The sequence below is a fragment of the Dipodomys merriami genome, unplaced genomic scaffold (assembly GCF_024711535.1).
Source record: "Dipodomys merriami isolate MVZ:Mamm:240054 unplaced genomic scaffold, mDipMer1.0.p SCAF_9, whole genome shotgun sequence".
Lineage (NCBI taxonomy): Eukaryota > Metazoa > Chordata > Mammalia > Rodentia > Heteromyidae > Dipodomys > Dipodomys merriami.
In genome coordinates, this window is record NW_027206512.1 from 38,465,485 (window position 1) to 38,481,269 (window position 15,785).

Genomic DNA, 15,785 nt, shown 5'->3' on the forward strand with positions numbered 1-15,785 from the left:
CAATGTCAAAAACAATGAACGTAACTTGGGTACCTGTGGCTCACACCTGTAATCTTAGCTACTCAGGAGGCTAAGATCTAAGGATCACAGTTCGAAACCAGCCATGAGACTCTTATCTCCAAATAACCACCAAAAAGCTGGAAGTATATCTCAAGTGGTAGAGCAGTAGTGTTGAGCAAAGAAGTTTAGGGCTAGCGCCCAGGCCCTGAATTCAAGGCCCAGAGGCATAACAACAACAACAACAAATAGAATGCAACAGGATCTGGCAGAGTGGTCTAAGTGCTACCGTTCCTGCTTAGCAAATGTAAGGTCCTACTGGAAGAGAAAAAAAATCTGAGTCAATGGGTTCTTTAGTCTTTTGTATGTCCAAGCATTAGATTCAAATAAGACTCAAAGTAAGTAGAAAATCTTGACTTTCTTTTTTTCTTTTTGGGTCCAGTCGTGGGGCCTGAACTCGGCCTGGGAGCTGTCCCTCAGCTCTTCAGCTCAAGGCCAGCGTTCTACCACTTGAGCCACAGCACCATTTCCAGCTTTTTTTTTCTTTTTGCTTATGTGGTGCTGAGGAATCGAACCCAGGGCCTGAGGCATGCAAGGCAAGCGCTCTACCACTGAGCCACCTTCCCAGCCTTTGACTTTCTTTTTTTCTTGAGATTAACCCTTCTCTTTCTTTTCACACTACTAAGAACCACATTTTTCAAAAAACAAATAAGCAACAACAACAACAAACAACTTCTTCCATTCCTCTATTTTTTTTTTTTTTGTCGGTCATGGGATTTGAACTCTGGGCCTGGGTGCTGTCCTTCAGCTCTTCAGCTCAAGGCTAGCACTCTATCACTTGAGCCACAGAACCACTTTCAGTTTTCTGGAGATAAGAGTTTTATTGGAGATAAGAGTCTCACAGACTTTCCTGCCCAGGCTGGCTTTGAACCGAGATCCTCAGATCTCAGCCTCCTGTGTAGTTAGGATTACAGGTATGAGCTACCAGCATCCAGCCCATTCCTCTATTTTATATTTTGAATATTCCTTCACTGGTTCCTTGTTTTTCATCAAGGTAAATTCAAGATGCCCTATTTCTTACAAAAAAACAAACAAACAACTCTTAATCCTGCATAGGTGCTTGAATTTTTATCACATATTTTCCCATTAACCATGAAATTCTCCAAAAGATTTAGCTACTCAGAATTTTCCTTCATTACTTTCAACTCATTTTGCTCTGAAAATTTCTTCCTTCTATATTTTTGCTACTTCTGTGTGTGACTTTAATCATTTCCGTGTGGGAGATATCCAAGTCACACAACTCTGGGGTACTTTTCAAGTGTCACATTATTTCTTCCATCAAATATACTAGACTATAAATTCTGGTTTTGGGTTTCTTTATTTTGTTTTGTTTTGTTTTGTTCCAGTACTGGGGCTTGAATTCAGGGCTCGGACACCGTCCTTGAGCTTTATTCCACTCAACGCTAGGACTCTGCCACTTGAACCATAGCCTCACTTCTAGCTTTTTTTGGTAATTAATTGGAGTAAAAGTCTCATGGCCTTTCATGCCCAGGCTGGCTTTAAACCTCGATCTTTAAATCTCATTTCTCTTGAGAAGTTAGGATTACAGGCATGAGCTACCATGGAAGGGAAATAATATTCATGGTACCTAAAGCCATTAATTCAATAAATTTATATCTATACTTTAAACTTAGACATTGTTTGCTAAATTCTTATAGAACATGCAGAATGAATAAATGTAGGTAGAATGAATAAGGAATCTGAGAATCTCTTAGTGTCTCACTTACAAAACAGAAAAAAAGTTTCCAGCTAAGTTTCTTTTGTTATATTTTTTCTGTTCCTTGTTCTTATTTTATTTCTATTAATTTTTCTGGTCTTCATACTCAACATATTCATATCATCATCTTCTTTTTCACTTAATGGTCCACAGCACCTGCAGTAGGGTACCCTTCTTTTCATCCCTACATTATTTGAAGTGTAAGCCTCTCTTTTAACTCACCTGGATATACACATTACTTCCTAAATACTGTCTTTTCCTTTTATTCTCTCTTAGTCTGTCTACTCACCACACTGCCTCCACTGTGGAATACACATCAGCATGTCATCCTTCTCTTCTGAACCATGCTTCGTGGGTCTCACTTCTTTATCCTGACAGCAAGAGCCTTCCAGTGGGTTACATCTGTATTCCCAGTATTATTGCCTATGGATCCCTAACAAGATTCTAGGTGTGATCAGAGAGAACCACGTCCTAGGGTTCAAGTCTTCTATGCGACTGCCTTGATTTACTCATTACTACCTTTCTTCATATAAAATACACTCATCCCACACCTCTGCTGGGTAGGTCTCATATACCCCCCATAATTAATCAAGACATCACACCAATAGAAGGCCACGGATCCATGTAGTATTATAATTCTTTTGTGGCTTCCATCTACTTGACATCTTCTATACACCACCCCACTATCTTTTTGTTTTTTGTAAACACAGGTGCCCCGGCTAGTAGCAACTTTTACAATTTCATTACCTTCAATTCCTAAATGCATAGGAAAGCTAAACTAAATGACTATTAATTTAAATGATTCAACTATCTCTTAATAACATCTTACATCCGAATTTGCTTCAGAGTGGCCATTTTCCCTTATTATATCAAGTTAGAAGGATCTGAAATTAACATACAGCTTGGCTTAATGAAAAGAACACTAAACCAAACAGTGAAAAGACTCAAGACCAAAGCCCTCGATCAGCAGTTTATCACAAGCATGACCTTAGCTAAATCAATCAATCAATTACTTCCCTACTGAATAATAGTAGGATGACAACACTAGCTTCTCTAGTAAAGACAAGGCATTTTACTAGATGTAAAGTGCAATTTCTCATGGATGATGTAACAAGTTTTAGGTGAACGTAATAGGTGTTGCTCTGAAAAATGGCAAAGGTCATATAGCAGAAAATTCTAGGATACTGTTATTCCTCCAAATTCACACAGTACCTGTGGAACTGTTCAAATAAATTCCTGGGCACGAAATTCAAAAGCGTGTATTTTGTTGTGCGTATCCGGTTATTCATGTAGGTTCCAGAGAATCTTTCATACTCTTCCTTGAAGCGCTGGAGGTGAGGAATGACAACCCGGTGTTTTCCTGCCAGTTTGGGGGTCTGGGAGGCCTTGGCCCCACAGGCAAGCAGCGAGGAGTAGTTGTATGGTCTCTCATCGTCCTCCCTGGCTCGACCACCCATCAGCCACTGCCAGTGGTATCTGGCCCATTGGAAAAGTTCAGTCATGTCCAAAACACAGGGAGGCCCAGGTTGTGTAGGCGATCTGACAAAAACAACAAAGATATACACACATATCCTGTAAGCATCTAGGACTTGAAGGAGAATAAACTTTTTATTTTTTCTATGACAAAAGTTTAACAGTTTGACATATAAGTAAGGACATGAAAGTCACCTTAGAAACTCCATTATAGTTTTCCCCCCACCCCCTACCACCTCCAGTCATAGGGCTTTAACTCAGGGCCTGGGCCTGTTCCTGAGCCTCTCTGTGTTCAACGCAAGTGCTCTACCACTTGAACCACAGTGCTGTCTGTTTCTGAGTAGTTTACGGGAGATAAGTCTTGTGGACTTTTCTGCCTGGGCTGGTTTTGAATTGCAATTCTTAGCTTTCAGCCTCCTGAGTAGCTAGAATTACAGACATGAGCCACCAGCATCAGGCAATATTTTTCTAAATTATATAAAATGCTCACCTTCTGCCTGATCACCTTAACATGTGATCACAAAAAGAATGAGGACAGGGCCTAAAAGGCCATTCCACAACATAAGAAAACATTTTGGCCTCACTGATTCCATCTTTGAAATGAAAATAATGCCAGTGATGTTGGACAATTAAATGAGTAACATGTGAATCATCTAGATTAAGGCTTTGATATTCTTTCTCTACATTGGCTATGTACCTTTTGTTAACTATAGAAACACTAGCAAACAGGGCACAAGCAGAGGCTTGATAAGTGTTTACTCATATTGCTCCTAGAAACTCTCCCTGCCTACCACTAACTACCACAAGTCCCGACCTGCCCAGGCTACTAGGCTGGATAAGTACTAAAGAATTACCACTATTACTCCTGAGAATGTGTGGTCAGCTGGTCACTGGCAGCCAGCACACATGACCACCACACATAAGTGCTTAGATGATAAGATTTAGAAGATGAGCTGTACCTCCCAAATGCCAAACCACTAAACTGTGAGTCAATAAATGTTATGTCACCATACCTTTGTCTGAGTTGGCCTCAAACTGATATACTTCTAGCTCTACCCCTAAGAAGCTTGGATGATTCAATGTGACTATCATATTCAGCTCTGACTCAAAATCTCTGTGTGTGTGTGTGTGTGTGTGTGTATGTGTGTGTGTGTGTGTGTGTGTGTGAGTCAATAAATGTTATGTCACCATACCTTTGTCTGAGTTGGCCTCAAACTGATATACTTCTAGCTCTACCCCTAAGAAGCCTGGATGATTCAATGTGACTATCATATTCAGCTCTGACTCAAAATCTCTGTGTGTGTGTGTGTGTGTGTGTGTGTGTGTGTGTGTGTGTGTGTGTGTGTGTGTGTGTGTGTGTGTGTGTGTGTGTGTGTGTGTGTGTGTGTGTGTGTGTGTGTGTGTGTGTGTGTGTGTGTGTGTGTGTGTGTGTGTGTGTGTTGAGTCTGGGTTTTGAACTCTGTGCGTGGGCATTGTCCCTTTGCTTTTTCACTCCAGGCTAGCATTCTGTCATCTGAGCTATTCTACTTCTGACTTGCTGGTTAATTAGAGGTAAGAATCTCATGGAGTTTCTTGCCTGGACTGCTACCCTCAGTTCTCAGCCTCCTGAGTAGACAAGGTATTAGGGTGGCCAGTGCCTGACCAGACTCAAGATTTTTAACTTACATGTGATTCATATATCTGTGTTTCTAAACTACTTTTCATTTAGTAGATGTTACCCAATAGGCAATGTCATCAACTTAGCAAAGGTCAAGATCAAGGTCTTTGGTTTCTATCCTTGCTTTAGCTATATTATTTGCTTTCCTTGGCTTGGAATTTTCCTATGAAGATTCTTTTTTTTTTTTTTTTGGTCAATCATGGGGCTTGAACTCTTGACCTGCCCTGTCCCTTTGCTCTTCAGCTCAAGGCGAGTGCTCTACCGCTTGAGCCATAGCGATACTTCCGGTTTTCTAGTGGTTTATTGGAGATTAGAGTCTCTCAGACTTTTCTGCTTGGGCTACCTTTGATCCGTGATCCTTAGATCTCAGTCTCCTGAGTAGCTAGGATTACAGGCAAGAGCTACTAGCGCCTGGCTGAAGATTCTTATTTAGTAAGTCTGTAGCTGTGTCATAAGAAAACTGCCCAGATAAATCTGATCTAGGTGTCTGAAGTCTTCACCTGGAGAAAAGCCAGATAATGTATTAGACACCATGCTAGATTAGGAAAAGAAGGATGATTAAGACCTAGATCCCATTCTCTAGAAGCACAAGGTCTAAGTGAGGTATCAGGCATGTAACTACACAAATGAAATTCTGGATACAAAATGAACGTTAAGGTACAGAAGTTACTTGGGCAAATTATTTAAGTCTGCTTCCTTCCTAAACTTCATTTTAAGTTTACATCCTGAGTATCGATTTATTTCTCTAAACTGTTACACTAATCATAAATTATTAGCTCCTCTCTACCAAGGACATAAAAATTGTACAGTTCTGAGATGGTAACTTATTACCTAGTACTGGAAGTACTTTAGTAATTGTTGTGAATCAATACTTTTATATTCTACTTTTGCTAGTGTACTTGTTTACTATATATCCAACCTTATACAATCAGAGAGATTATAGTTATTTGCCATCACTTTATCACTGCATTTACAAAAAGTCAATTTTAAAACAGCAATAGAACTTGAAAAAACAAAATATTAACAATAAATAAGTAAAGGCAGAGAGTCACTTTTAATGGGAAGAACACAATTCCCAAGTGCAGTGCATTTAGTTGTGTCAGGATGTTAAATCTGCAATGCATGTCCCTATTATAAAGTCAGTCTTATGACGTTTATATTATAAAGACAGTCTTAGAACTTTTTATACAATAATAAAATCAAGAAGCTTTATTTGTATCAGATCATTGTCCTTTAAAGACTGTCCTCTAAAGGGCTGGGAAGGTAGCTCAGTGGTAGAGCACTTGCCTTGCATGCATGAGCTCTGGGTTCGATTCCTCAGCACCATATAAGCAAAAAGAAAAAAGCCGGAAGTGGCGCTGTGGCTCAAGTGGTAGAGCGCTAGCCTTGAGCTGAAGAGCTGAGGGACAGCACCCAGGCCCAGAATTCAGGCCCCATGACCGGACCCGCCCCCCCAAAAAAAACAAAGACTGTCCTCTAAAATACTTCTTTATGGCTAATAATGACTGGCCAAAGTAATTTTCACTGATTTTTCAATATAATTTGTAAAATGCCTAGCTTTAAAATATATTTGAAAAGCATAGTTTTCACTTCAGTATATAAAAATACCTTAGTATTTCCTTAGTAATGTCAACCAAGTTAATAAAGTAGTTCACAATATACTAGAAATCTCCCCAAGAATAAAGACATAGATGATGCTAAATTTATCAATGAATAACAGAGGAAAATAATTAATATAAATTCTAAGCACTTTTCATGCATTTCACACCACACTCATTAGGTGATTTCTATGATAAATATCATTTTTAGAAAGCTGAAATCAGCATAATTTACTATTATTTATGGAAACTTTAAAAAGGAAATCTTAGATGGCAATTAAATTCTTACTCAGATATAAGGATGTGTCTCTCTCTGCTCATCATCCCACAACAATCTAAATACCACTTGGCTCTTTAATTTCAGAGCACAATTTTGGAGAATGTAAATATAAGATTAATTAAACAAACAAGGAACAAACACAGAGGTGTGAACTGGTAACTCACGGTATGTCTGACTAATAACTTAACACTACAAAACAAATGCTTCAACCGGCTGCTCACGCCTGTAATCCTAACTACTCAGGAGACTGAGATCTGAGGATCAAGATTCCAAGCCAGCCTGAGCAAGGAAAGTCTGTGAGACCCTTTTCTCCAATAAAACCACTAGAAAACCGGAAGTGGCGCTGTGGCTCAAGTAGTAGAGGGCTTGCCTTGAGCTGAAGAGCTGAGGGACAGTTCCCAGGCCCAGAGTTCAAACCCCATGACTGACAAAAACAAAAACAAAAAACAGAGACAATTATTCTTTCATTTCCTGTACTTTTCTCCAAATCATTTAGTTCCTAAGAAATAATGCCATAGTCATTGAGAAAACATTTCATTGCCCAAGTATCTGTTGATCTGCTTCCTCTGTGCATTCTTGCCCTCCTTAAGCTGTTCCTGGATGTTCTATTAACTCCTGTGGTGTTGTCTCTCTCCCTCCTTTTCATCCTCAAGGACTTTTAGTGGAACAGGAAAGGAGGCTGGCTCACTGCCCCTACCCGTCCCTCCTACTCTCCAAGGTCACCAGAAGATGATTCTATCTCTCAGTACTGCTTTCATGTGCTTCACTTTATGTACTTTCACACAACTTTATAAAGTTCAGTACAGTATTATTACCTTGAAAAGTGATAACTGGAATCAGAGGATGGATTTAATCAAGACATAGAAGTGGTGCCTAACCTAATCTTTTCTCCACACACTTAAAAGCAGATTGTGAGAATATCTTCAAATTTACAGTTTCAAACTTTAAATCCTTTTATATGAGGAAGGAATGACCAGGGATCTACGTAGTTACCCTAGCTCAGCAGCTATTTCAAAACCTGTAAACTCTATACTGGTGAAAAATACACTTTAAGATGCATTCTAGCAGAGACAGATGCATGTAGCTGAAACAAAGGTTCATAAAACGGTTCTTTCCCTTACTACCTGCTATGCATACAGACATTTTCTATTCTCTGTCTGTCTCTGCCTCTGTCTCTGACTTTGTTTCTCTCTCTCTCTCTCTCTCTCTCTCTCTCTCTCTCTCTCTCTCTCTCTCTCTCTCTCTCTCTCTCTCCCCCACGCATATATTAATAGGATGCACTGAATTGGTTTCAAAGTTCTCTACTTTGAAAGTTTTCATACTTCAGAAGCAATTGATTGCATTTTGCATTTGACTTCATCTTAAGTTGGAAAGTCATAGTTGCATGCTCCCAACCCCACAGATATGGAAAACAGACCCATGGTAGAAAGAAGCTAAAAACACCAACAGGGGTAGAAGACACAGGCCAGGGCAACACTGCCCCACCAAAGTCAGGAGCAACTAAGTTAACCAAGTTAACAATATGTAAGTATTTAGAAAAGAGTATCTTTCATATAAGCATTCCGGGAAGTTTTTTATTTTCTTCAGTCATGCCTCATCAAGAAATCTTCAAGACTTATGATATTTTAGACTTTGAGATCACTTAATTTAGAGATCAAAAGTTAGTAGTCATTAATTGGTATTTCATCCAATACTGCACTTTATACCAGGGTGTCCACAACACGCATTATTTTATTTTTCAAATACAGACAGAAACAACATTTTAAAATAGGGATAAAATTTTATAACATATTGATAATTTGCATCTTATTAATGAAAAATGTACAGAATACTGGGCACACATTTTGACTTGGAAACAAATGTCAGAAGCTTTTAATTTTAACCCTGGAACTCAGTCCTGCATTTATAAATCACCTGTTTTAACTGAGAGAAGGAATACCTTGCTTACCACTTTTTTTTCTTCAAAAATGTTTTAACTGGCATGTAATATTCAAATGTATCTATTGGCTACAGTATGATGCTTTATATACATTATATGATAAATCAGCCTACAAAATCCATCACGTAGTCATTTGATCATTTATTTGTACTTAGAATATTGAAATTTCTCTTCTATAGCTATTTTGAAATACCAATAAAGTATTGTCAAGTGAGAATCCTTTGGCCAGTTATTATCTAGTTCAAGTAACTCCCCTCTACCCATTACTTCTGTGGATCAGCCTTACACTCCACATACGTGAGCTGACACCATTTTTCAACAAATCAAGTTTTTCCTGTTCTACATAACTAGACTCAAAGACTCAATATTATCATAACCACTTATTTATTTTTTCCTTTTTCCTGTGTATGTGTGTGTGTGTGTGTGTGCGCGCGCGCGATGCTGTTCCTGGGACTTGAACCCAGGCCCTGGATGCTGTTCCCAAGCTTTTTTTTTTTTTTGGCCGTGGGGCTTGAACTCTGGGCCTGGGAGCTGTCCCTCAGCTCTTGGCAAGCCCTCTACCTCTTGATCCACAGCAGCACTTCCTGTTTTCTAGTGGTTTATTGGAGATAAGAATCTCATGGACTTTCTTGCCCATGCTGGCTTTGAACCATGATTCTCAGACCTCAGCCTCCTGAGTAGCTAGGATTACAGGCATGAGCCACCAGCGCCCAGCTTTCCCCAAGCTTTTATGGCCAAAGTAAAAGCTCTCCCACTTGAATCACAGCTACACTTCCAGCTTCTGGAATTAATTGGAGATAAGAGTCAGAGTTGCTGAGACTCTCCTGCCCTAGCTGACTTCGATCTGTGGATCTGTGGATCTGTGATCCTCAGATCTCAGTCTCCAAAGTAGTTAGGATTACAGGTGTGGGCCACTGGTGCCCAGTTTCCCCACTTTTTAAAAATTAGCTGATATCAGTTGTGTACGGAGTTTTTCATCTTGACATATCCATATATTCATACATTGTATCTTGATCAGACTTACCCCTCCATCACTCTTTCATCCTTTCTCTCCACTTCTCAGACTAATTTCAACAAAATTCATTATTACATTTTCATACTAGTACAGAAAGTATTTTGACCCAATTCACTATCCTTCAGCCTCTCCATCCACCCTCCCCCTTCCATTCTAACCCAATCCAACCACTCTCCCTACAGGATCTGTTTCACATTCCTGTCATTTTTCTTTGTTTTAACCTATGCATTTAGCCTCTGATCTTCCACCAGCTAATGAATGAAATAGGAGCTGAGAATGTGGCTTAGTGGTAAAGTGCTTGCCTAACATGCATGAAGCCTTGGGTTTAATTCCTCAGTACCACATAAACTGAAAAAAACCGGAACTGGCGCTGTGGCTCAAGTGGTAGAGTGCTAGCCTTGAGGACAGGCAAAAAATAATTAATTAATTAATTAGATGGGACACTATTTAGAAAAAACAACAACAAAAAAAAACAACTCATTTTTTTCCTCCTCTTATCTTCACCTTCTTCTAAAGCCCTACATTAGAGGTTGGAATCCTGAACACTCAGCTGAAGACTAAACTTTAAATATATTGTACATAATGTACTTAAAGTTGCCTAAATAAATGCTCAGTTGTTAAGACCTAAGAAAACAGCATTAAGCAGGATACACACAGAAAACCACACAATCACAAAAGACAGGCAATTCAATCTTATCTTTGACCTTTCCCTCTAACACTCATTCTAGCCATGTTTGTGAGCAAATACCTTCTGCCTGCTTTGTTTCCCAAGTTCCCCTAATAATCATCACCTGATTGTCAATCTCCCAGGTCTGTTCCCTGGAAAATCTGATTCAGAAGATCTAGAATGCAGACATGAAGGTACAATGTTCTTATACTCACCCTGTGACTTGTTAGGGAGGTTACAGAACATAACCTGTCTTTCTATCAATGCTGGTCAACCACTATTTACTCATCACATTGATCCCTAGCCATCCTTTGGACAATTTTAGCTTGAGCACAGAGTATAAAAGAAATTGGGAACAGTTTGAACAGGAGATATTACAAGGCATTCTCTGCTCTGTTTTCATTAAAGCCTTGAGCATGATTCAATCACTGAATTTGGCAGGGTTCCTAGTGGTTGCTTCCCCTTTACCCCCTCCATAACCAACTCTCCCAAACTCAAGAAATACACACAATTCTTCTCTGTGTCTTTCTACTTCTTGGTCTAAGTTAGATGACCCACAAATCACTGTTGATCATTTTGTAGATCAGCCTGGCAAGCCCAGCCTGGTTTTCCTCTCCTTACAAGTAGAAATACAAGATACAAATCTATATATCTCTATATCTCTATATATAGATATATATGTAGATATATTTGTTAAAATGGAAGTAGGCACTTTCAGCTTGTGGTTCCATCATTCTGCCTTTATTAAAACATAGAACCTGCCTCTCCAGGCCTGAAAGATTCTTTCAGCAAAGCATTGTTTTCTCTGCTAGATGATTTATAAGAGCAGTAAGCAATTGAGTAGTGATCAAAAGTAGAGGCACTGGGGCAAGATGCCAATGTCAATTCCTGGCATCCACTTCACAGCTAAACTTGCTTAAGAGGCTATTGTGAAGATCAGATGAATTAATATATTTAAATCCCTACAACAATGGGTGGCCCATAGTAAGTGCTAAGGTTAGCTACTGGTGAAATTATTTAGAAAAAGTTCTTTCAACTAGAGCATTTATTTATAACTTATCTACTGAGAATGTGCATACACATTTCATACTAATGACCATCCCTTTAAATTCTTAGATTCTTCACTCACACTCATCTTTGCTTTTTGGTGAACCAGCAAAGCTTCTAGGCAACCAGATAGCTAAAGGAGGGCAATACCTTCTTCTTCTCTCTCAACTCTTCCCAGGGGAAATTCTAACAACAAAGAGCACAAGGCTCAATGAACAATTTCATGTGAAGCATTTTAAATGTGTTTTTCAAGAATATCATTCATACGCCAACACCAGTGGCTCACACCTACAATCCTAGCTACTCAGGAGACTGAGATCTGAGGATCACGTTTTGAAGCCAACCCAGGCAGGAAACTCTCCATGAGACTCTTATCTCCAAGAAGCGCACAGAAGTAGTGTTGTGGCTCAAGTAGTAGAGCACTAGCCTTGAGCTCAGGCTCAGGGACAGCACCCAGGCCCTGAGTTCAAGCCCCAGGACCAGCTATATGTACATATACATATATATTTATATATCTATATCCATCTTTCTCTATTATATATATATCATTCATAATTGTAAGACTTAGCCTGATTATCATTTTTTGTGTATAAGCCTAGGACCTCCATACTTTACTTGACCTGATTTCCTGCCATAGTTAGGGTCTCTGCTTGAGAAGTAACAAAAGTACTCTTTAAAACTACACCAATTAACCAAGTGCTCCAAGTTCAATGGTGGTCTTGCTGGTACAGGAAAACAAAAAGAATGTGTTATATCTAGGTACTCTCCAATGCTGAGTTAACTGCTGTCTTTAAAAGTAGGAATGCTTCTTTTTCAAAAAAAAACAATTAAAAAAACTAATATTTATCCGAATTATGAAAGAAAAAAGTCTCTACAGCCAAGTTCATTTTATTATTAAGGAAAGAATTCCTCAGTATTGTGGTATGCCAAAATTAGAACACATATTTTATTGTATACAAGTCACTTGAAAACAGACTAAGTTTCAAGAACTCTGTTTTCCTTAATGAATGCTTAATGAGAAGTCTGAAATGGAGCAGAATACTGAAGGTAAATACAGGATAATGAATTCTCTTAGGCCCAGTTAACACTGAAAATTTTCTGAGGTCATCACCAGTTAATAAACAACTTAAAATATACACATGAGCTCACCTGTCTAAAAGACAAAAACATTCTAATATATAGTCCTTTCAAGATGCTCTCTGTTTCTGTCCTTCATACTGAACATGCATGAGAATCTCTTGAATTCCTCCCTCTCAGCTTCTGATCCAGTAGTTCAGAAGGGAACTCAGTGTTTGCAGATAGTTGGCGGACAGTGTTCACTGGCTTCTGGAACAAGAAGCATACTTTGAAAACATTATTTCAAAATGTAAAGTTTAACTGAAGACTGAACACTTGTATTACTCACATTATTAGGAAGGCCATGGCCTTTAAATGAATAAAACACTACTATGTGCCAATGGCTTCACATCTGGTACAAATCGACCCTCATGTACCAGGACTGGAATGACCTAGAATGACCAACATCTAGTTTACATAAAAATCACCAGGTTAGTGATGAGGACGTACAGATTGATTCTGAATGTTTAAATATTGTCACAACTGTTTCAACCAGCATTCCCAAAAGATGGACCAGGAAGAATGATGGGTATTCACTCACCACTCAACTTATAACTTTCTTCTCAATCACCATGAGAACCCACTAAATATCTAAGTTCTTACATGCTCCAAACCTTGTGAGATGGGGAAAGCATCTATGAGGATTAAGACGAAATATAGAACAATTAATACCAACAGTTTTCTGAATACAAAGTAGGAACCCCAGCTGGACACTGCTTCCTCCTGCTTGTAACCATAACAACTCAGGAGGCTAAGATCCAGAAGAACCAAGATTGAAACAAGTCTGGGTGAGAAAGTCCAAAAAGACTCCATCTCTAAAATAAGCAGTAAAATGATAGGGCTGGAGGTGTGGCTCAAGTGGTAAAGTGCCACCTGAGCAAGGAAGTGAAGCCAGGGGTGAAGTCCTGAATTCATATCCTGGTTCCAAAAACAACAATAATAACAAAGAAGGTCTGTGAGCTCCTTTGTAATAGATTAGGGACTAGAACGTCTCTTTGTACATAGAGATAGGCCTGCCAGAAGCACAGCGAGCACTCATAACACTTGAACTTGCTCCCATGTGTATCATCTCTGACCTACTTTTCCAACACCCTGAGGGTGTAGGGTAGAGATAGTAGCTACTGTCATTGTCTCCCAGATTCCTGATACCTCAAGTGCCAAGATACCATGTTAACAGGGCTTCCTTAGGCAATGATTATCTTGACACCTACAAAGAAAATAAAGGTTTTTTCCTTCACTCAGAAAGAAGTTAAAGCAGGGCATGCTGGCGGCTCATACTTGTAATCCTAGCTATTCAGGAGGCTGAGATCTGAGGATCACAGTTCAAAGCCAGCCTGGGCAGGAAAGTCCGTGAGACTCTTATCTCCAATTAACCACCAGAAAACTGGAAGTGGTGCTGTGCCTCAAGTGGTAGAGCCCTAGCTTTGAGCTAAAGAGCTCAGGGTCAGCGCCCAGACCCAGAGTTCAAGGCCCATGAATGAACAAAAAGAAAAAAATTCAGGGGCTGGGAAGGTGGTTAAGCGATTGAGTGCTTTCCTAGCATGCATGAGGCCCTGGGTTCAATTTCTTAGCACCATAATAGCAGAAAAGCCGGAAGTGGCACTGTGGCTTAAGTGGTAGAGCACTAGCCTTGAGATGAAGAGCTGAGGAATAGCGCCCAGGCCCAGAGTTCAGGTCCCATGACCAACAACAACAATAACAAAGTTCAGTGTAAGCAGTATATATATGGAGGTATCTAACAGAGGTTTTTGTGATGACAAGGATAGTTTATTTAGTGGGAGAACTTGGGATCTTAACTAGTAAACTTACATAATCTTCCCTTTTGCCATTCTTTTGAGTGCTGTTTAATATTTTCTGTTACTTTATCTTCTTGAACTAGATAACCAGAAGGCATGCATAGTCCAGGTTTGGATATATACATTTTAGATATATAATCTCTCTCACTCACAAAGCTGACTTAAAGTAGTTATTTTTGATAGATGATTGCTCTCATGAATGGACCTATTATACAAAGTTATAAAAAACTACATCATATGTTCACTTTTATCACTCACAAAGAAAAATTTGAAGTAGTTTTGTCATTTTTAAAGACCCTAAGTAGGAAAAGACAAACCAAAACCAAACCTATTATCCTTACATATCTTTTTTTTTTTTTTTTTTTTTTTTTTTTGTCGGTCATAGGGCTGGAACTCTGGGCTTGGGTGCTGTCCCTGTGCTCTTCAGCTCAAGGTGAGCACTCTACTGCTTGAGCCACAGCGCCACTTCCAGTTTTCTAGAAGTTTTTATTGGAGATAAGAGTCTCAAGGACTTTCCTGCCCTGGCTGGCTTTGAACTGTGATCCTCAGATCTCAGCTTCTTGAGTAGCTAGGATTATAGGTGTGAACCACGGGCACCCGGCTTCTATCTTTACATATCTTGAGAAGAATGCTCAGCTAAGCTCATTTCACTTCTGATTCATTCAACAAATATGTCCTGAAAAAATCTACTGTATGTCAGATGCCATGGGAAATGCTGTGGGATAGAATAAACAGATCCTCTTCTATGTCACCGATGCAGCCCTCAACCAAACTGAGGGAGAAGACTGTACAGGAATGAGGCAAGGGTTTCATTCAGTATCTAATGGTTTGACAGAGGAATAAAAGATAAAAGAGGAAGACAGAGGAATAAAAGATAAATTGTATTACCTAGCTATATTACTAGTTTAACACTAATGAAAAGATGTTTCCAAACATCTGTTAAACAAAGTTTCTTCCATTCTCTCATGTAAGAATAAAACTTTTCTATACACTTCATTTGTATATACATATTACTTGAACAAGAAGTTGATTGGCAGAAAGTGCTTACTTCTGATAGCCCAGCAAGAAATGTGAAGGTTGAGACAAAGAGTAAAAGAAGACTAATCAAAAAGTTGAGGTTGGGGCTGGAAAGGTAACTCAGTGGTAGAGTGCTTGCCTCGCATTCATGGGTTCGATTCCTCAGCACCACATAAGCAGAAAAAACTGGAAGTGGCGCTGTGGTTCAAGTGGTAGGGCGCTAGCCTTGAGCTGAAGAGCTGAGGGACAGAACTCAGGCCCAGGGTTAAGGCCCCATGACCAACCAAAAAAAAAAAATTGAAATTGAGCTTAAGACATGTTAAACAACAACAACTAAAACTAAATGTATAAATCATCTGAAAAAATAAACTTAGTAAGTACATTTCAATATTTGTTTTAACCTACT

At 39.2% G+C, this 15,785-nt stretch overlaps 1 protein-coding gene across 4 annotated transcripts in view; it reads right to left on the bottom strand.

Annotated features, from left to right (window-relative positions):
* Nucleotides 1-15,785, bottom strand: part of Atp10d (ATPase phospholipid transporting 10D (putative)) — a 69,856-nt gene that overhangs the window by 48,068 nt on the left and 6,003 nt on the right. For 2 of the 4 annotated variants that reach the window (XM_070013001.1, XM_070013000.1), the window contains exon 2: nucleotides 2,987-3,313. In XM_070013001.1, coding sequence (XP_069869102.1) covers nucleotides 2,987-3,276 — 290 coding nt within the window. In that variant the 5' untranslated portion in view covers nucleotides 3,277-3,313. Of the gene's footprint in view, nucleotides 1-2,986; nucleotides 3,314-12,599; nucleotides 12,777-15,785 lie in introns of all 4 variants that reach the window. The other 2 variants (XM_070012998.1, XM_070012999.1) reach the window with 2 other exon arrangements.